This window comes from Poromitra crassiceps (assembly GCF_964638095.1).
Source record: "Poromitra crassiceps genome assembly, chromosome: 23".
NCBI lineage: Eukaryota > Metazoa > Chordata > Actinopteri > Beryciformes > Melamphaidae > Poromitra > Poromitra crassiceps.
This window is the reverse complement of record NC_139639.1, coordinates 17,807,770-17,829,517: the sequence shown is the minus strand read 5'-3', so window position 1 is coordinate 17,829,517 and position 21,748 is coordinate 17,807,770. Positions and strand designations below refer to the sequence as shown.

General features: G+C 42.2%; 1 protein-coding gene across 1 annotated transcript in view; it reads left to right on the top strand.

The window, feature by feature from the left end:
• Positions 1-999: 999 nt before the first annotated feature.
• LOC310796644 (sodium channel protein type 3 subunit alpha-like) overlaps positions 1,000-21,748 on the top strand; it is a gene marked incomplete at both ends in the record, with an annotated part of 33,051 nt that continues 12,302 nt past the window's right edge. The window contains 16 exons of the mRNA XM_083658873.1: positions 1,000-1,266; positions 2,282-2,412; positions 3,699-3,779; positions 4,633-4,761; positions 7,120-7,211; positions 7,470-7,712; positions 8,234-8,297; positions 13,641-13,782; positions 14,545-14,742; positions 14,876-15,070; positions 15,155-15,550; positions 15,743-15,866; positions 16,363-16,601; positions 17,976-18,149; positions 18,408-18,764; positions 21,547-21,748. The exon at positions 21,547-21,748 is cut by the window's right edge and continues 212 nt beyond it. Coding sequence (XP_083514999.1) covers positions 1,000-1,266; positions 2,282-2,412; positions 3,699-3,779; positions 4,633-4,761; positions 7,120-7,211; positions 7,470-7,712; positions 8,234-8,297; positions 13,641-13,782; positions 14,545-14,742; positions 14,876-15,070; positions 15,155-15,550; positions 15,743-15,866; positions 16,363-16,601; positions 17,976-18,149; positions 18,408-18,764; positions 21,547-21,748 — 3,034 coding nt within the window. The remainder of the gene's footprint in view (positions 1,267-2,281; positions 2,413-3,698; positions 3,780-4,632; positions 4,762-7,119; positions 7,212-7,469; positions 7,713-8,233; positions 8,298-13,640; positions 13,783-14,544; positions 14,743-14,875; positions 15,071-15,154; positions 15,551-15,742; positions 15,867-16,362; positions 16,602-17,975; positions 18,150-18,407; positions 18,765-21,546) is intronic.

Below are 21,748 nucleotides of genomic sequence, written 5' to 3'. Positions count from 1 at the left end.
TAGGCTATTACAGGTGACGTCCTGTGACTGCTCTGTAGGCCAACTCGTCTCCTGCTGAGATGAGTCCTACCACAGTGTTGTCATCTGTGAATTTGATGATGGTGTTGGTGGGGTGGGTTGGAGACAAGTGCAGTCATAGGTGTATATATAGAGAAGTGGTGTCACATGTGAAACAAATATTTGAGTTCTGAGTTTAAGTCAGGATTCTGAGAAAAAAGTCAGAATACTTCTGAGATTAAAGTCAGAATTCTCAGATGAAAGTCATAATTCAGAGATTAATGTCAGAATTCTCAGATGAAAGTAATAATTTGGAGATTAATGTCAGAATTCTTAGACTAAAGTCAGAATTCTCAGATTAAAGTCGGAATTCTGAGGAAAAAAGTCGGCATTCTGATTTTAATGTCAGAATCTTCCGTGGACCTGTTGTTCTGTAAACAAACTGATGTGGGTCGAGGGAGGGAGGGAGGCCGGCTTTGATGTGCTGTGACACATTTCTAATCCAAGATCTTAACACACAAGCATGATCTTCTCTTCTTGAGTGTTCCCCCTGTTTGATGTCTTCATTGCCAAATGCTCATCATTCAAGTCATTTATTTTGCAAACTATGTAACTGTATAAATGTTTTCTCTTCTGAAGCTATAACTTTTCATATTGGGGTGTTATTCCATTCACGGTCAAATCACAAAGTTTACACTGGAAGGTGTTAAAGATACTTTTAATTTTCTGTGCTAACTAAATATAGCATTTTGGTTGGTGACCTGCTGTGTAGTGAACTTATTCCAACTAAGAATGCCAATCAATGAAGCTACAGAATGTTGCTGTTTTTTTTTGTTTTTTTTTCACAAGGTTTTATCTTTTTATGTCCAAGATATTGAAAAGTGAATTAGATTACTTATTTTCTCTCATGTACCATCTCTGTTTTTTCCCCTCTATCCTCACTCATCCTGCCCCACCTGTAGCTGTAAGTAGATTCTAGTACAGGAGAATCAGGATGAAAAGATGGCAGCTTTGCTGTTACCAACGGGTCCTGATGGCTTGCGGCGGTTCACTCGCGAATCCTTGGCTGCCCTCGAGCAGCGGATTGCGGAGGAGCAGGCCAAGAATGCCAAGGATTACCAAGAGGATCTGGGGAACGTGGAGCTGCTCAAACCCAGGGCCGACCTGGAGGCAGGCAAGCAGCTCCCACGCATCTATGGTGACATCCCTGCAGAACTTGTTGGGGTACCACTGGATGACATTGATCCTTTCTACTTCAATAACCAGAGGGTGAGGTTTTCTGTGTGTGTGTGTGGGGGGGGGGGGGGGGGAGTTAGCATGGACATGCATGTGCATATTTGTGTATGTAGACAGTCAGTGTGAAGGTGTACTTGTATGTCGATATGTCTGCGTATGTGTTGGTGTGCGAGGGCTCATAGGGGGTTCAGGTATATACACACTAGTTACATTCCAATCCAGGAAATTCCTATGAAATATAAGCTGCTTAAGTACCTGATAATAGATGAAACTCTACCGGACCCTCCACAGTTGACCTTGAAATCAAGGTGGAGCATAACAAACTACAAACTACTAACCTGTCTACCAACAGGTAGAGCTGCTGCAGCTACCGCATCACTGCGGTTACGCAATCACTTCACAGCCACTGCAGAGTCAAGCTGAGCACCGCTTTACTGCACGTAATTAGAATTGGGGCCGCGCTAATACAAGGGCCAAAGAAGAGCAAATGTCTCTCCAGTGGTGTCGGAAGTGTTGGGAAGCAGTTGAACTGCTGCTTAGAGCTACGTTTTCATTCATCCTTTTATATAAAAGGGAGTAAGTGGGTTCTGCGATTTTGGTCACGTTTTTGGTTACACTCAAGCAATTGTGATGTCACTGATGATGGCACAATGTCTATGACATCATCAGTGATGTCACAATGCCTATGATATCACAATTGCGCAATTGTGATGTCATCATGTCTATGACATCAGTGATGTCACTCGAGCACTCGAAAGCGTACAATATGGATGAAGAGCAGTACCACACACACACTCACACATTTGACTCTCTACTCCCCACTAGTGGATGTATTGCTTAACATGATAACGACGTGAAAGATGCATGGAAGTATTATTAGTATATGTGGGCAGTGACGGTTACACTGAAACGGATGCATTTATTTTCGTATGAAAATGGAGCATAATTGGGCCTTAATACATAGATTAACTGATTGCTATAAATTATGTTTGAAAGATGTGATTTTGTTACTAATGATTTGTGTTGTTTTTTTCTGTTTCCCCTGCAGACCTTTATAGTACTTAACAAAGGGAAGGCCATCTTCCGATTCAGTGCCACCTCTGCACTTTACATATTTACGCCGTTTCACCTCATCAGATCAATCGCCATGAAAGTTTTAGTCCATTCATATCCTTTCTGATTTCCAGTGTGTCTGTGCCTGCCACTGCCTGTGTCACGAGCACAGCTGCACACACTAGTGATGTAATGACTGGTCATACCCTAAATTATGTAAAATAATGATGTCATTGTTTGGCGGAAGCAAGCCAGGGTAGTCTGTCTTTGTCGGCATTAGATCACATTATGGCACTTTAATTAGTTAGTTGATGGATAAACAGATTAATGAAATTAGGGATAATGTAATAGTGGCTTGCTACCCTTTTCTGGGAAAAGGCATGAGAAAAATGACGATGATGAAGGTTTTTTTAAATAGATAATAGTAAGAAGTATACGCATACAGAATATGTCTTGAGAGTGATACATCAACATTCACAGTGTTATACAGTGTTGCTTTGCCTCACTTATACGTTTTTGACAACATCTACATTGTGTTTCACTTCAAAGTGAGTATTAATGTCAGTATATCCTGGATTTAACACGAAGATTGTCTTATGTGTCAGGCAGCTTTGTTGAAAACAAAACCCTATGAAAATGCAAGATATTAATTTCATGTCACAAAAAAGTGTATTACAGCTACTCTCTGCATCCCATTGTGGCAGATAAGCCAATTTATAATATTTATATTCTATTGCATTTTTCCCATAGTCCCAGGTTTGTAATCTTCCTCTCTGGCATCACAAACCAAATCCTCTGATATCCCTCTATTAATCTAAATGAAATAAGAGAAGGGAGATTTTACATAATGTGACAGCTGTCTATTAGTCCTCAGACAGACTGTTCATCTGGAAGGAATCTTTCTACTGTATCTCATTTGTATCTCCATTTCGTGTTCATTTTGGAATTCAATCCTTAAAGAAGTTAATTATTTAATAATATATCTATAATTAACTATCTCTAAAATATACGTAAAAGGTTCAGTCAGTAAAGGTGTTGTCATCCTCTCAGTCAAGGATGTAGGTTACCTACTATCCTTTAAAAAGTACCATCATTTGGATTGGATTTTAATTTGTACTATCAAAAACTGTGTGTCACTTTCCTCAAATCTCTATCCAAGTTTAATGTTTGATGGAATTTGCTGTTGCAGATTTTCTATAATCCCCATTTTGTTGTAATGCCTTTTGCACACATGGATGTTTGTGGATTATCTTCATTGAAAGAAAGTTGCTTCCCCTCTATTTTGTACATTGTGGGCTCGCTGACCAAAACATGACCCAAACTGCTGTGGCACTAATTGTACAGTATGATAACTGTAAGCTGATTGTATATTTCATAATGCTCTTTCCTTAACCCATTTTCACATTGTTCAGCCTGTTCATAATGTGCACTATATTGACCAACTGTTGTTTCATGGCAATGTCTGATCCGGCACCATGGACCAAGTACCTAGAGTAAGTATATATAAGCTGTCTTCAGTTGTCTCTGAGCATAAGTATCTGTCTGAGAAAGGAATTTAAACTGTGCTACATCTGTTCCAATGTTGAGTTTGACCAGGGTTTGTTGCTTTGTCAGTCGTGATTGGAGAATCATTTGACATGTAAGTATAATATATGATGCATGTATGATGCATTACTGCACTCAGAATGCCACATGTGAATGTTAACACAGCATGTGGCGTGGAATGAAAATGACTGCTTTCAACATGCCTTTAACATGCAGCATGCCATCTGCGCTGACAAGGAGAGAGACATTCACACAAATGGGAGGAAAAAATCTGTGTATTCCAGATTTAATTTAATAAATGAAAAACAGAAAAACAACACGTGGACTATGGCATGGCTGATTTGCTCCTATATTGCACTGGTCCACAGAAGTCTTGTGCACAGTTTTCTGCATTTCTGTTTGGTTTTACTTGATCAGGCCAAACTTGCTAGATGTTGGTTTTGCTTTTGATGAAGCCGTTGAAACTTGTAGGTATTTATTTCCTCTTTACACTATAAAAAAAACATTTAAAACATCTAACATTTATTAATAATTCAAGTGTAATTTACAATAATAGACATACTTTCTATTGTATTTATAACTGCCCAAGTATAATATTTTGTCTCCTATATTCAGAGAATTCTGGACTGAGAATGCTTGCACAATGCTTAATTTTTTGTGCCTTGTTTTCAGTCCGATTTCACTCCTTTTTAGTGATTTTGATTGTGATTTTTGAAATTGATTCTGAATTCTTGCAATTGTTGTGCATAATTTCCTTCAGCGCTAACACTGCATTTTTCTTCTCCACAAAATATTTTCCAGGTATACATTCACGGGCATTTACTCTTTCGAGTCCATAATAAAGATGTTAGCGAGAGGATTCTGTGTTGGACCGTTCACCTTCTTGAGAGACCCATGGAACTGGCTGGATTTCACTGTCATCGTCATGGCGTAAGTAACAGTTGCTTATCCTATTAGTTGCTACAGTAAACTTTTGTAAAGGGGTCATTTTTATTTGTATGCTGGCTGCCTTCACTTTGCTTTGTACTCTTTGTATTGTAATGTCTACTGTAGACACTACAGTCTTTAGTAAAGTCATTATTGTATGTTATTTGAAGGGGAGTAAATTATTGCAATGTGACAGCTCAGGAGTTATTTTTGTGACAATGCATTGAATCAGACTTTTAGAATTTAGTGGATATAAATGAGAATAAATGTTCTCTGAAATGTGTGTAAATGTGTGTGATTCACAATTAAGCAGACCGATGTTGTCACCATCACTGCATCAATACTTTACTTGATGATTCTTATTTTCTATTAAATATTCGGTTCTCTACCCTGTAAAGTCATCTAAAAACTAGGTGGGACTGGAATGTACGGTGTGTTCCTCTAGTTACAGCCATACAAATAAAGGCTAAATGTAGCCTTAAATTGTGGCAGCCACTGCACCGGCAGGATGTAGTGCGTGGAAGAATCATGCTATTCCCCCCCAGTTCCACTCCCCCCCCGAACAGGCGCCCCAACCGACCAGAGGAGGCGCTAGTGCAGCGACCGGGACTCCACCGGCTTCCCACCCGCAATTGTGTGTGTAGGAATGTCTGACCCGGGTTCAAGGAATTGAACCCGGGTCTCCGCGTGGTGGTAGCCATCTAGACAAGTGCTATACCTCTACACTACCCAGAGGCCCCTAATGCAAGAAAATTTGGTAATGCATTATAAATTATCATGCAGCAGCATCTGTGACTCACATTTACTTAGCATTAGCTAATAGGGCTGTGCCGATTCACTTATCTCCCGATTCGATACTATCACGATACTTTGGTGCCGATTCGATATATATTGCGATTCACGATTATTGCGATTCTACGATTATTGCGATTCGATATTACGATTTATTGCGATTTTTGTTTATTTTTTTCTTTTATTTTTTCAGTTTGTTTGCTTTTTTACACTAGATTAGAACATGGGAAAAGTTGAATCATACACTAGAGACTGTATATTATATATCATGAGTAGGGCTGGGCGATATAGTTAAAAACAGGGGCGGACTGGGATCATAATTCAGGCCGGGCATTAGATACCAAGCAGGCCAGGCCGATATGGGCCAACGCGCGTGAAATTTGGGCCGTTTGAAGCCAGATTTGGGCCGTTTGAAGTCCAATTTTACAATGAGATGCACCCACTTTAACCCTGAAGTGTAATTATTACTTCAGACTAACTAATAAAGTAATAAAACCACTAGTAAACCAGTAGGCGGCGCCTAGCCTGCTGTTCAGTGAGTGGCCTGACTGCAAGCACCAAAAAAAAAAAAAAAAAAAAAAAAATAATTTGCGATTATCGATTCTGGAATAAAAGATCGATCCAAAAAATCGTGACATTAAAAATCGCGATACTTAGGTGAATCGATTTTTTCTCCCACCCCTATTAGCTAAGTGGCTACATTTTGCTGATGCATATGTGGCAGCTACCAGAGAAACATCTGAACTGCATACTGTACATAAAAACAGGCCCTTTCCTATGTGGCTGTTAAATCAATGTTGTATTATTAAATGTTCAGGTCAGTCTTCAGTTTCTGTCTTGTCTTGTCATTTTTTGCTCAAGCCTGAAATGAGTAGATGGGCAGATGAAATGTCCATCCCTAGTAATTTCAAAGTGACCATGGCCAGTTGTCCTCAGTGATGATTTGAAACACCATGACCTATAAGCCTATTGTGGAGGTCATAGATCTCTGTGCCGTGACTCAGTGCCCATGATGCAGGTGGTGGATTAGACAGGTGACCTATTTATGCTGCTTCAATCTGGGAATCCATAGGTTAAATAAAAAGTAACCTCAGTCTGGGGGCAAGCTCGTTTCAATACCTGAATAACTGGAACTCAATGCTGAGGATCTTGGCTATGCCCCTTTACCGACTGCTGTATCCGGTTCTTCCTGTGTTTACAGTCCGACCAGCAACAGCAGTGCAAAAGAAATGTGGAGCTAACAGACGAGCTGTTTGACAGCATTCTTTCACAACTTGGATTAATAAAAAAATGCCTCAATAATAAAGTCATTCACATGTTTCATGTGTGATACCAGATTGTAACACTTTTTGGCTCAGTCTTTAAATCATCATGAAATTAACTGATGACTGAATGAAACAAAAACTTTATCCATAAAAAGGCCTTCAGTGGATACCCAAAATGTCTGTAATATATTGAACCCCAGGATATATAAGTGATGCCGAAAGAATAATTATTTGTTGTCCCAATGTGTATACTTTGATAAATGTCTTTGCAAAACTGAATAAATCTTTCTCTGTTAAATTCCAGATATGTGACAGAATTTGTAGACCTGGGAAACGTCTCTGCATTAAGAACTTTCAGAGTACTACGGGCACTGAAAACCATCTCGGTTATCCCAGGTAAGAAGAGAATTTTGTGAGATTCATCTGGAGTGTCTGAAGTGCTCATCTCCTGGTCCATGATACACACGGGAATTTCCTCTTTTGTGTCTCTTCCATGTTGCTAGTCAGTGGTAAACGAATGGCGAAGGTGGCCAAGAGGTTTTCAGCCATGTTTAAGACTATTGAGAGAATATTGAATCGTCCTTTCCAAGATCGCAGGAAATCTCCCGCTGCACTACCCACAGTGTTCCTAAAATATCTGTCTCCTCCATCTAGGTCTGAAGACCATAGTGGGCGCTCTCATCCAGTCTGTGAAGAAGCTGGCAGACGTGATGATCCTGACCGTCTTCTGTCTCAGCGTGTTCGCTCTCATCGGCCTGCAGCTCTTCATGGGGATCCTGCGACAGAAGTGCGTCCGCAGCCTCTCACACTGCCTCAACTCCTCTTACAGCCCCAACGAAACCTTCATCTGCAACAACAGAACTTGGAGCTCCAGGGCCGACTTCCTCACCAACGAAGGTCAGTCCACTGCCACGAACTATGGATGCACAATATTGGATTTTTGACCGATATGCCGATATTATATCTGTATCGATTGCCGATACAGATATATGTACACATTTTGCACACATTTCCACCTAATTTCAGAGAACATCAAGTCTCTCCTGTAGTGGAGTTAACACATTATTGTACCTACCGGTACTCTTATCGTGATGGACCCCTGGCAGAGGCAGATGTAATATAATGCTTTTCAAAATGTACACATTCACTAGGCAAAATAAGAAGACTACTTCAAGTTAGGTTATGTAAAACATGCCATATTTTTTATTTACAGAAACATTTTCTTTCAAACAAAATTGTAAGATTCATCCTACTTAAACAGGCTAGGACAATGCTCTCCCTGAGGCAATCCCCGACAATAGCCACCACAATCAGGGCAAATTTGACCTATTTCACAAGTTGCAAGTTGCCTTCTGAATAAAGCAACAAAGTGAGTAGAATCAATTTAACTCCTTTATTTTTTCTTCCCTTCTCTTCAGATAATTTTTACAAAATTGAAGGAGCAAAGGATGCCTTAATATGTGGATATGGAGGTGATGCAGGGTAAGTAATCCTGCCTACCGAGTCCCGTATGCTTGATAATCATGTGCAGGGCATTACGCAATAAAATGTTTAGCATCTAATGGCTTTTGATCCGGTGCGTGTCATCTGTATAATTGGATACAGTGGCTAGAGCATGTGTTTTAACAAAGAACTCAGCACAAATGGGTTTCTAGAACAAAAAACAACAACAGATACTGCAATATTATATGATGTGCTTTCAGCTTCATATTTTCAATCTGCGACTTAGAGATGACATGTATAGAGGCATCTCATCAGAGGGAGGGGTGTAGCGTGAGAGAGGCTGTACACAAGATGACATGTGGTGAGGTTAATCGGCCTGGCTCCGCTGGAACCCTCTACTGTGAAACATGGAGTTGCCAGCTGGGGGAGAGGGGGGGGGGGGGGGGGGGTCTTTTGAGATTTCATCATCTCAAAAGCTCCATGTCACGAATATGTTCAGCGACGCAGACAGGATCACCTCAGATGGATATTCTGTTATTGTTGGAACGAGGTACTGCCCTGATGTCTTGGAGCTCTGCGGCCTTGGTACTGCACCAGAATTGCTTCCAACATAAAACCCCTATCTGGTGAAGACACCTGCTGATTTCATTTTCATACAAAAAAGCATCTAGCCTTTTCAATTGAGACATCAGAAAAGCGTAGGCGTGATGCATAGATGATATTTTATCAGTGGAGTGATGGACTTTGTTCCCAATCTAAGGCATAGTATGAAACCATCCAAACATTGCTCCTCAGCCTACACACTGATTAATCCTATGAATCCAAATGCTTTTGAAACAAGCACAACAGGATGACTGGGTCAGGCTCAGTTCAAGGGTTACTGTATAGTGAACTAAATATCCATCTGTGTGATTCTCAAATCCTATGGTTTCAACAAATGACTCTTACATTAGGTGTTCTTTATATACCATAAGATAATAGATGATCACAAATAACAGAAAAAGAAGATAGTAATGGAGTACTCCACTGAAAATCAATGCTGATTTATTTTGCACATGATTTCACACATACTGTATCCAAAACCTGTAAGCAGCTTTGCAGGCATTCATTTAGGTTGACTGTTATTCAGAGTTGATTTGAGTTAAGTTGTGGACCAGTGATGTCATTTGTGCACAAATAACCCCACTGGTCCACAACTGAACTCAAATCAACTCTCAGTAGCTGTCAAACTATAAATGAATGCCTGCAAAACTGTTCACAGATTTTGGATATGTGTGAAATCATGTGCAAAATAAATAAATCAGCATTGATTTTTGGTGGAGTACACCTTTGGTAGGGAAGTTGCAGCTTTGGTAGGGAAGTTGAGTTTGTATTGCTAATATCAAAGCCTGCTGCACATGGTCCAGATGAATAAGCAGCATCTTTCTTCAGGCACTAAACTCACACAGAGTCAAGGTTTAAAGGTTAAAAAGCCTTTATTTTCTAGGGCATATCTGAGTTCAAAATAACACAGCCGAGGTGCCGACAGGTGCTCGCAGGGCCTTCTTCAGGGCGTGTAGGAAAGAACTGCATATGGTTTACTTTTCTTATGAGACTTTTTAGCAATGGGATTAAGGTAGAATTATAGTACCATATTTTAATGATTTAATGGATAGTAGAAGCTAATGCACACCTTCAGTTTCTTGTGGACAGGTGCGTAGGAGGAAAAGTCCATTGGCATGAGAAAAGAGGATTCCTGCATACTGTCCTTTATTTGCAAAAACTTTATTTAGATAGAAAACAACGTTTCGGTCCTTAGACCTTCATCAGGTTTTCTCATGCAGGTTTAATGGAAAAAGCATAGACACATTGGAAGTAGTTACTCATTTTTTGCAGACATCAGAGCACAGCAAACTCTGTAGTTGTTCATCTTCTTCCCAAAACATGATCCTAATCTCCCAAAAAGGAAAATCTGATTCAATAATTTGTGTTCAAGTCAGAGGGAAAAGAGGATTGGAGGGATTACATCATTAAACTCATTGAAATAGGTCAGTAAAATCAGACTACCTCCGATTTGACTCATCCAGCTGTCCAGAGTTTACCTGCAAATTGCTGCAATTTGATGTTTTCTTATTTGTTGTATTTCTGGCTTTTGAGGAGCTCTATCAATGTAGAGCATGGATACTCATGCTCCACATCCAGTGTCATTCACATCAGAATTTTAATAGTTTTGTCAGTCTAATGGGTTTTATAGGGCTTAAAGACCTCCGGCCAGGTGCCAAATTTCCGGCATATATGGGTGTTTTAATTTCAATTAAACTATTTTCAAAAACAAAAACAAAAATTCACAATCTTTCTTTTGTGTGTTTTATTATATTTGGCGCTATTAATATTAATATTAATATTAATATTAATATTAATATTAATATTAATATTAATATAAACATCGGGTTGGCTTTGTTCCAGCCTTAAAACTCGTTATATAAGGATTTTTCGAAATGTCTATGAGAAATGAAAGGAGGAACTCACTTCCGGGGCAAGAAATGTCATGTGCCTGTTCAGCTCTATAGACAGTTTCGACTTTTGCCCTTGACCAGCTTCCTGCAGGGATATAAAGGCCCAGCCCCCACACTCCATAAAATTTAAATGGTTTAGGATTAAATCCGAATATCCCTTGCTGCATTTGACAGATGCTGTCTGCTGTCCTGTTACACAAAGTGGAAGCACTTCATGGTACACTGTAAAAGTAAATAATTTAAATGTTTTAGTCTTCATAAACATCCGTTCAAACTTCAAAGTGCATCAGAATTGTATGGTGATGTTCCCAAACCTCTTACCCAGCCCAGACTGATACTCTCAAATGGACTCCACCTATAAAGCAATCTGACAAAGGCTGAATGAAAGTACATAGCCTCTGTGTGGCTTTTCATGACCTCAGATGATGTTTGTCTTTTATGAAAGCTTAAGAAAAGAAACTATTGTATTAATATCATTATTTATTATTATTATTATTATTATTATTATATAATGATGATGATGATTATTATTATTATGAATACAGGCACAGCAATATTCAGCAGTTTTGGGGGAGGATTGGTGTAGGATTTAATTGTCTCAGAAATAGCTTTTGTTTTCAGGAAGTGCTTAAGAGATGGCGAAAATGTTAATACATTGTAATACATACATTGTAGGGTGTACAGAGAAAAAGAAAAACATTGGGGTGGCCACACAGTATGGCATTCTCAGTGTAAACATCACTGAGGCTGTGGAGGGAAATCCCACAGTGAGCAGCTCTCCTGGAGGAGCCTAACTCAGGATGTACACAATGCAACAGCAGTCTCCAGGGCACAGTTACTATGGAAACCTCTAGTAGCACTAGCACGTCATTTAGCCTAACAGGTGCCTTGTTTTTATAGCAATATCCCATTGCATGACATGCCTCACATTCAAATGCCCGTAGAAATTACAGCATGAGCTACCGGTGGAGTAATAAGATTAGCAACCACCTCATTACATGCATCGAGTCAATTTGTCGTGCTACTGCATGATAGGTGAGCATAACATGTGTGCACAAAGCAAACTTTAGCCCTAAAAGTACCTCATCAGCCATCATCAGTGTCTTATGGCTGAAACGCGTTTGTTTCTTTTTGCCCTGAATAAATAAGAATAGGTTAACTCGTGAGTGCCGAGCACTACAGCTGCAACCTTCTACAGATGTTAAAACAATAACTGCAATGTCAGCTAGTTCTGTGTATGTAGGGCGGCCAGCCCTAGAAATGCGAAAGTCGCCGAGTGAGTGAGTCACTGAGTGATGAAGGTACACCATTGGTTTGCCATGCCACATGGCACACCCAGACTGGGTTGGTGCATGCGCGGTCTCCCGACCAAACAGGACGGGAGTCAGTTACCTAGCCAACCAGCCTCAGACAGTGCTGCCAGTAGCGTGCAGCTAGATAGCTGGCTGGCTAACAAGAGTCACATAAACAAATGGGGTTACAATGCTGCATTTACGCTGTATTTAGGACATACCGTGACAGCAAAACGACATGGGGGCCGAGTAGCTTTATTGCTGTTTGCTGTAGCAGCCTCGGCTCTGGGCTGTCCGGCTGGACCGTGCTGTCCCCGTTAGCTGTGTCAAGCTAGCTATAGAGTCAGCGAGGATGTGGCAGGAAGTGGGGCGGTTTTGCCTTCAGCGTTAAAGCGTAGATTTGTGTCACTTTTGAGAAGAATTTGAGAATAATGCTGTCTTGGGCTGTGCAGAGGAACATAAATGGTTAGAGAAGTTTAATAATATAAAAGTATAATATAATAGCATAAATAGCACACACTGTCCAGCCATATACGAGGGATCAGCCGATCAGCATTTTTGTAAACAAACGGCATCACTGGTGGAAATGGCAATGGGAACCTATGGAGCGTGAGCTTGAGCGTCTGACTCTAGTCAGCTGACCCTGTTTACATTTTAAAAACTGCGAGTCTGCGACAGTTCACACAACTTTAACACGACATGCATTATACATCAAACTCTTGAGCTACTTCTGCTCTCACTCAAAATATAAGTGATGTGATGTATAGTTTTTTAGATATTAATGTTTGTTCGGCACGACTCATACTAGTTAACTGCCGCGGTTCCAGGTGTTTTGCCGTGTCGTGATGTCACGCTGATCCCTCGTATAGGTTCGACCTAGTCTTGTTGCCAGTTAAACACTGATAGAGGGGAGGTGTGAGTGACTTGTTGGGTGAGGAGTGTTTGAGAGAGGTGAGATAAGCAGGGTGCCGCCCGCCTTGCCCAGCCTCCCCTGGCTGTCCCCACTGTATTAGTGATCATCCCTGCCTGCTGCCTGCCTGCCTGCTGCCTGCTGCCTGGCTGCCTGCCTGTGGTGACATCTACAGCTGTTCTCACAGCGACATGCTCCCGCCCAGCTGTTTCCCTGCCATTACAAAATTAGTCTGCACTCAGATTGGCAGTCCAGCTTGTTCTCAGCCACTGGACTAAAATATTTGCTGTAATGCCACTATGCTGACAATAACGATCAGAGATGGATCGAGGCATCAAGCTGACATTTTTTTACTTGATATCCATCTGGCTCAGAGTAATCCCTTTTGCTCCAATGGATTCTAGTGCTGCTGCCTGCAATGAATTTCAGTTGCCCTCTTCAGTTGAAATAACGTGACGATACCAGCGCGTGTACTTACTGACTCATCCACGCCTCTCCCCTGTGGACTCAGAGGGCTACGTGTAGATACTAGAGATTTGTGTAACTCTGAAAGCAGATGCACGCTGCCACTGCTATATCTGTCCCAGCTGCTTTTTGATTTAATTGTGCACAGCCTTTTGTTTATCAGTCCCTTTTGCTCTACTTTTGACATTTTAAATCAGCTGTTTTCTGTGTGTGCATGTAGGAGGTGTCCCGAGGGATTTGACTGCCTAAAAGTGGGGAGGAATCCGAACTATGGCTACACCAGTTTTGACACCTTTGGCTGGGCCTTTCTGGCCCTTTTCCGACTCATGACACAAGACTACTGGGAAGAGCTCTTTCACCAGGTGCAATTTTGCCATCATGTTTCTATCACATACCCACATTTCAATTACACATTTTTATTTTCATTTAACCTTTAACGAGGCAGGTCAATTAAGAACAAATTCTTATTTACACTGAGGCCTGGCAAGAGGACAAAAATACCTCTTGAAGGGTAAAGGGGAGGGGCATGCAAAAGAAACTAAACAAGGAACAATCCACAATCCAGATTATGAGACACACAAATACATATATCACAGAGGCAGAGAAACCCCACACAGTAGCTATGAGAATGAGGAAATAATCAACGCACACATCAAGCAAACCAAATAAAATTACAAGTCATGAAGCAGAACAGACACATTTAATTGTAAGTTAAAAGGCTGGGGGACAGTTGCAGGTGTGTGTGTGTGTGTGTGTGTGTGTGTGTGTGTGTGTGTGTGTGTGTGTGTGCGTGCGTGCGTGCGTGCGTGCGTGCGTGCGTGCGTGCGTGCGTGTTTGCGTGCGTGCGTGCGTGCGTGCATGCGTGTGTGTTTGTCTGTGTGAACAACTCTGCAATAGGGTCCTTAGAAGTGGTGAGGGAGATAATTTTGTCCAGTTTCAAAGTCTTTTGCGACTCATTCCAACTGCTGGGAGCAGCTAATTGTCATGTCACTGAATAATGGTCCATACCTGATCCTTTATTCCTCATTCATTTAAGTAATTGATATACAAAAGTAGAATACAATTTCAAATGCACGCTGAAATATGTGAATTTGCTGGTACTGATGTTATGTCTACTGCTTCAGACTCTGCGCTCAGCGGGGAAGACCTACATGGTGTTCTTTGTGCTGGTGATCTTCCTGGGCTCCTTCTACCTGGTCAACTTGATCCTGGCTGTAGTGGCCATGGCCTATGAGGAGCAGAATCAGGCAACCATCGCTGAGGCCTGGCAGAAAGAGAGGGAGTTTCAGCTGGCCATGGAGCACCTCCGCAGAGAGCAAAGAGTAGGTGCAGTCTTTTAGCAGAACACCCAGCAAGGATACAACGACAATACAATTTTATTTTCAAACTCAAACTTACGTCGAACACAAGAAATGGGAAGCTATTACTTTGAACATCATGTCTTTCTGTGTGAAGTTGGCAGCAAGAAGACAGGCGCAGGAGACAGACTCCGTGTTGTCCCCCGAGTTGTCTCCGTTCTGCCTGAAGACGGGGCCGGGCAGTATACGGCGAAGCAGCAGCAGAAGGATGAGATCTCACAGGGCGTCGTTATCGGAGGAGACAGCGGAGGAGGTCGCTGAAGACAAGTTTGACCCTTTGGACAAGCCGATGGTACGCTGCTCAACGCTCTGAAGCCTAAACCTTGCCGTCAGTCTTTACTGTTCCTGACCTACTGTGTCCTCTGTGTCTTTGTAGCCTCCTCTGTCTCCCCTGCCCATCCACCCGCTCCTGGCCACGCTCTCCTCCCACCCACTCAGCACCCGGCGAGGAAGCCAGATCAGCATCTTCAGCTCCTTCCGGGTACGTAACAACTCGTTGGCCGACTTCGCGGACGACGAGCACAGCATTTACGGGGACGCCGTGAGGAGCCGGGCCAATTCGACGGTCACTCCCTGGAAGAGGAGGAGGACGGGGAGTGTGTGGAGCCACTGCTCCCAAGTCTTCACCCCCAGCCTCAACATCAACGGCCGACTCAACATCTCCCTAGACCAGAACGGAGTCACCACCGTGGGCCTGAACACCCCCACCTCCATGCCCGCCTGCAGCATGGAGAAGGTCAAGGAGGACACGGTGAGTGACGGATGCCCGTCTGTGATCAACTGAGAAAAGCCTACAAGAGGGACATTTGTACTCTTATTGGGATGTAGTGTTGTCAAACTCAAACACACACACTTGTTCACAGCTATCTCTTGGCACTCAAATTTGAATCCATAACTGTCTATTTTGTGTGTGTCCCTTTGCTTGACTTAGTCTGGGTTTTTCCCCTTGCTTGTGTCCCAGGAGCCCACCTGTGTGCTTGACACCCCCAGGCCTGCTCTCCAGCTTCCCCTCACAGTGGCATGGCCTCCTCCAATTCACAGGATAAGAGGGATGAGCTCTGTCAGCTTCTTCACTGATGCCATGGATGGTGAAAGTCATTTCAGAGGTCAGCTGTTGTTTTTTATTGCATTTATTTGCAAAATACCAATGCTGAGAGACTTCATATCATATCCTGTCATCAGTATACCTCACTCACATCATCTGTAAAAATCCACTACTTAATAACCTTTAGTTTGGGAGCTTTGATGCAGCCATCCTCTTCTTCTCGTGCAACCAGGAAGTAAACAGCTCTGGTCACGTGACAATTCACACTAAATATGTGACACTGCACATATTTCATTGAGACCCTTTAATATTTAAATATTTGCTGGAAATGCATTGATACATCATGCAGTAACATTTTTAGAGCCTTATAACTGAAAAGGTCTTTTATGGTCACTATGTGACAAATGCGATTAAATGGATTAAATCAGGCAGGGTTTGCACAAAAGCCTGAGTCATACATGCATGGACTTCAGGTTAAGATACAGAGAAAACAAACAGATGAAAGTGCATGCCGAACCTACCTGGGTCTGTCTTTGCAGAGCTGGAGGAGTCGAGGCAGAAGTGCCATCCCTGTTGGTATACATTTGCCAAGAAGTACCTGATATGGGACTGCTGCCCCTGGTGGATGAAGCTGAAGGGGTGGGTGAAGTGCATGGTGATGGATCCCTTCCTGGATCTGGGCATCACCATATGTATTGTCCTGAACACCCTCTTTATGGCCCTGGAGCACTACCCCATGACTGACGAGTTCAACGGGATGCTCTCAGTGGGCAATCTGGTAAGGGTTTTTATGGCAGGGGATACGATAGCAATGAGCAGGTTTCCAGGATACGGGGTTAACACAATCTTGCTCTTAAGTGCTACTGGACAGCACATGAGTGGGCTGAAAGCATCATTAAAAAGGCAGTAAACCAACACAGGAAAGAGGAATGGCATAAGAACACACCATTCAGATAAGGTATTTCTATATCAGGCAGCGTTTCGTTGTGTGTGCATGTGTGCGTGTGCATGTGTGTGTGTGTGTGTGTGTGTGTGTGTGTGTGTGTGTGTGTGTGTGTGTGCGCGCGCGCACGTGCGCACGTGCGCACGTGTTTTCTCCCTGGTTATGCTGAGCAAGACGTGGAGATAATTGCTTCAAATGAGTCAGAGTCATTTTATTTGCCATTTGCAGTAAACTGCATTGGAATTGGGGTGCAAGGAGCCTAAAAACATAACACATACATAACAAATCACACTGACAAGTTATAAAAATGTGTTGTATAAAAGAGAAAAAAGAATAAAAGAGACAAATACACTTCTAGATAGGCACAAATCAACTGGCTCAGATATAAAGTGCAGGGAAATAATGTGCACAAAGTAAAGTGCCTATAGAGTCAGTATTTCAGACATTTAACACTTGGTATTATCATTTAGTCTATGCACTGCGCTTGGGAAGAAGCTCTTGACAAAGCGAGTGGTGGGGCATTTCATAGAGCGGTAGCGTCTGCCCAGGGGAAGTAGATTAAAGAAGCTGGCGGCCGGATGACCTGCAGGGTCCCTGTCTGACAATACTGGAGGCACGGGACAGAAGTCTAGAGCTATAAAGCTCTTCTAGAGCCGGCAGGTTGGCACCAGTTGTCTTGCGAGCAAGGCACACTACTCTATTTAATATTATGTTGAACCTCTGTAGAAGGTTCATTTGTATTTTGACATCTCCCCCTACTGGTAAAGTAGAAAGCCTGCCGGTGTCTTCAAGTTTCCTAATCAAACACATGGGAAGCAACATTTTTCGATTTCAGGATTAGAGTTCTCATGCATATAAGATTGTAATATCTACTGGGTTCAATGTAGTATGCTTCTGGTAAACATGTACCATTGCATGTGTGTTCAAACAATGTGGTCTTTCCTTCTCTCTCCTCATTTTCTGTCTATCCTCCTCACTATTATGGAGTGGAATTGCAGCTCCGCTTAAATATATAAATACTTTTAATAATTATGTATTTATTTCATGTTTCTCCAAGAGAGCTAAATTCTTTTTTCCACCCCCCAAGGGTGAAAATTTTGGAAGCTGTCCATAAGAATTGCCTGGCAGAGAAGAGTTTTCTTCTTTTGTTTGTTTGTTTGTTTATTTATTTATTTATTTATTTATTTATTTGATCTGTGTCTATTCCAGGTGTTCACAGGAATCTTTACAGCGGAGATGGTGCTGAAGGTGATCGCCCTCAACCCATACTACTACTTCCAGCAGGGCTGGAACATCTTTGATGGCATCATAGTTTGCCTCAGTCTGATGGAGTTGGGCCTCTCCAATGTAGAGGGTCTGTCTGTCCTGCGCTCCTTCAGATTGGTAATGGGAACCATTAACACTCACTGTGATTTTATTTGATTTCATGTAAAATGACGGGTATGTTTAACATTCCATTGATGTTGTTTAAAACTTTGACAATGAGCCTTGAAATCATTCTTCAGAAAACTTAAAACAGACCCATAAGTTTCTTCATTTGAAGGTTTCAATGCAGACATAGGTCTAGAATGTCTCATAGTCCAGTTTCTTATGAAAGAGCAGGATCATTCATTTTTTTCTTCATCTCTCTCCCTTCATCAGTTAAGAGTCTTCAAGCTGGCAAAGTCCTGGCCCACCCTCAACACACTCATCAAGATCATCGGTAACTCGGTTGGCGCCCTGGGCAACTTGACGCTGGTGTTGGCCATCATTGTCTTCATCTTCGCTGTGGTGGGCATGCAGCTCTTTGGCAAGAACTACCAGGACTGTGTGTGTAAGATCTCCATGGACTGTCAGCTGCCCCGCTGGCACATGAAGGACTTCTTCCACTCCTTCCTGATTGTGTTCCGGGTGCTGTGCGGCGAGTGGATCGAGACTATGTGGGATTGTATGGAAGTGGCCGGGCAGCCCATCTGTATCCTGGTGTTCATGCTGGTCATGGTCATAGGGAACTTGGTGGTGAGTACAACATTTGAGACTTGTATATATTTCAATATCGCTAATTTATCAACATTATATGACATCAGGAGGTCTGCATACAGAGGATGCCCTGACCTGTACACACAAATGCAGCCAACTGTGACCTGCTATCAGGTCCAAATGATGATGTCATGCGTAATCAGGGATTACATTGCACCAATGAGGATTGGTGATTCCATATCATGAGGATGGGAACTGTGTGGAAAATCGATTGGTGTCTCATATTGATGAATTCTGATTTGTGGATTTTTCCTCCGGGGTTCTTGAACACCTGCCAGTAACTGAAAACAAATGCTTGTGTCACAGACTCTCAGTGACTGTCTTGCATATTAGCATTAGCTGACTATGTTGTCCAGATGTAGTCTGGACAACATAGAAACCATCTGTTCTCCCTCCAATGTCATATCGCATGCTGTGATGCAAAGTGTAGTCACAGCAGATACACAATGGGCTGGAGCGGCTTTACCTCCCACAGGGCTGAATGCTTTATCCACTGCTAATGAATTACAGTAAGCCTTCTTGGTGAAATTATGACCTAAGCACTGAGTACTCTACATACGTAGATCAGCCAAGGCTATCATTACAGACTTTGTGTTATGTTCATATAACATAGAACAAAGCTTCTATATATCATTGCTAATGCTAACTATATCTGTTTATACACAACTGTTGTCACTTGGCACCACAGCAAGAGTATATTGGTTGGTCCACCCATATGGTGATTTGTTGTCCGGACCAGCTGTGTCCTGGAAGCTAACATGAATGAGAATGGATTAAATCTCAGACAGCCAGCAGTTGCAACATTTCATACCATGATCAAGATTCAAGATGATTTTATTTGTCCCAAGGGAAATTTGTCTTGGACATACAGGCTGCAATGAGTACAACAGTTAAGCAAAAACAAAAGAAAAAGAAGTGCATAGCACAGAAGTGCAAACATACAGTTTAAAGTGCATTCATTCATTCGTTCAACATTGTTTATGACCTGAGTTTAGGAGACTCTATTTGGAACTCTGTAGCGTCTGCCAGATGGGAGCAATTTGTTTTCTGAATACAAGACATGGGAGGGGTCAGCAATGATTTTCCTAGCTTGTTTGATTACAGTTTTCTCAAAAAGCATTTGGAGTGTGGGATGCTCTCTCACCCCATCACTTTCATTGCAGTATGAACCAGTTTGTTTATTTGAGATTTTAAGTTGCCAAACCAAACAGAAATTCCATCATGTAAAATGCCCTCTATCACAGCATGATAAAATAACATCAGTGCCCTCTGTCCGACCCCAAACACCCTGAGTCAGTGTTTTATTCAGCGAAGCTTGTTTTTACAGCACAAGTATTCAACTATAGGTGTTGCCTTCTCTAACATGAATCTGCAAGAATTGTGTGTAATCTAAGAAACAACAGAGAGGAGCGGTGCTATCAGTCACTGGCTTTACTGTGCAAGACACTGAAATATGGACAGTGGGCATGATCAGTTCTGTTACACAACCTGGTCACTCAGGCTTTAAAAGAGTGGGGTCCATGAGAGTGGACCTCCTGTTGGATACAGTATGTCTCCCTGCATGCCTTCTCCTCTCACTGCCACTAGATGCTACTTTGTCCCACATTAATCACATGCTCTGCCATGTTTTAAACCTGACATATTATTCTATGTTCTTTGCAGGTCTGATTACAGATTATGTCTTTAATGCAGATCTATTATTCAAACTAATCCATCTGTGGTTTGATAATGGCATCATCTCATAGATTATCTCCTGACAATATCCACCGTAATGTAGTTGTAAAAAAAACATTCCCTCAAACTGTGAGCAATAATTACGAGCACACAGGCACCTATGGTGACTTGATTGCCTCGTTAGGGGAAAGAGCGGATCACAGCCGTGCTCCTTATGGAGTTTGATGGACAGAGACCTCCTCTGCACATGACTCATGTGAAAGCTGTTTTTTATCCCAGGGATTATCCAGGATGCTTGGCGAGAAGGTTGAAGGGCATTTATCACTAATCATCTGCTCATGCTCCCCATCTCGGGCCCGGCCCAAAGATGACCCCTACCAACTGCGCACATCTCACACACACACACACACACACACACACACACACACACACACACACACACACACACACACACACACACACACACACACACACACACACACACACACACACACACACACACACACACACACACACACACACACACACACACACACACACACACATATACACACTCAAGAGTTACTGTATGCTGAGTTATGCTACAGTAGATGCAGCTGCTCGCTAAAATAGTAGATTACTCGGGAGTAGGACAGTTGAAAATGTCGGTTCCTGGTGCAGCTAAAAGCCATATGTATCTGGGCGTGACTGGATACAATGTATCCAGGATGTATGGGATACATCCTGATTGTATCCAGGTTTATCCGATACATCCTCCTGCACTAACAATGCAGGATTGTGCAATGTTGACAAAACAAGTGGTGATGTCACGTCACTCACTTGTCACTCAGCTTGAAGACTACATTCAGCTTTGTAGAGACAGCTTGATGCCGTTATACTGTACAGTAAGAGGAAACAATGTGCACATACTCACTCTATAAACTATAAAAGATATTGAGGCTATTAACTAAAAGCAAGTTAGTTTCACAAACTATAACTGCAGTCTGGGCACCTATCACCCATCATGGAACTTGTGATTTACTAGGTTGCAAATAATTGTACATGTATACATAAATCTAATGCATGCATCCGATCTGACTGTCACCAGGTGCTGAATCTCTTCCTGGCTCTGCTGCTCAGCTCCTTCAGCTGTGACAACCTTTCGGCTCCCGATGAGGACGGCGACTTGAACAACATCCAGATCGCTGTCGCCCGCATCCACAGCGCCGTCACCTGGCTCACCACAAACGTCGCTGAACTCTTCAACGGCAGCACGAGGCATCAACAGCAGAAGGCCAAAGAAGCCAGTC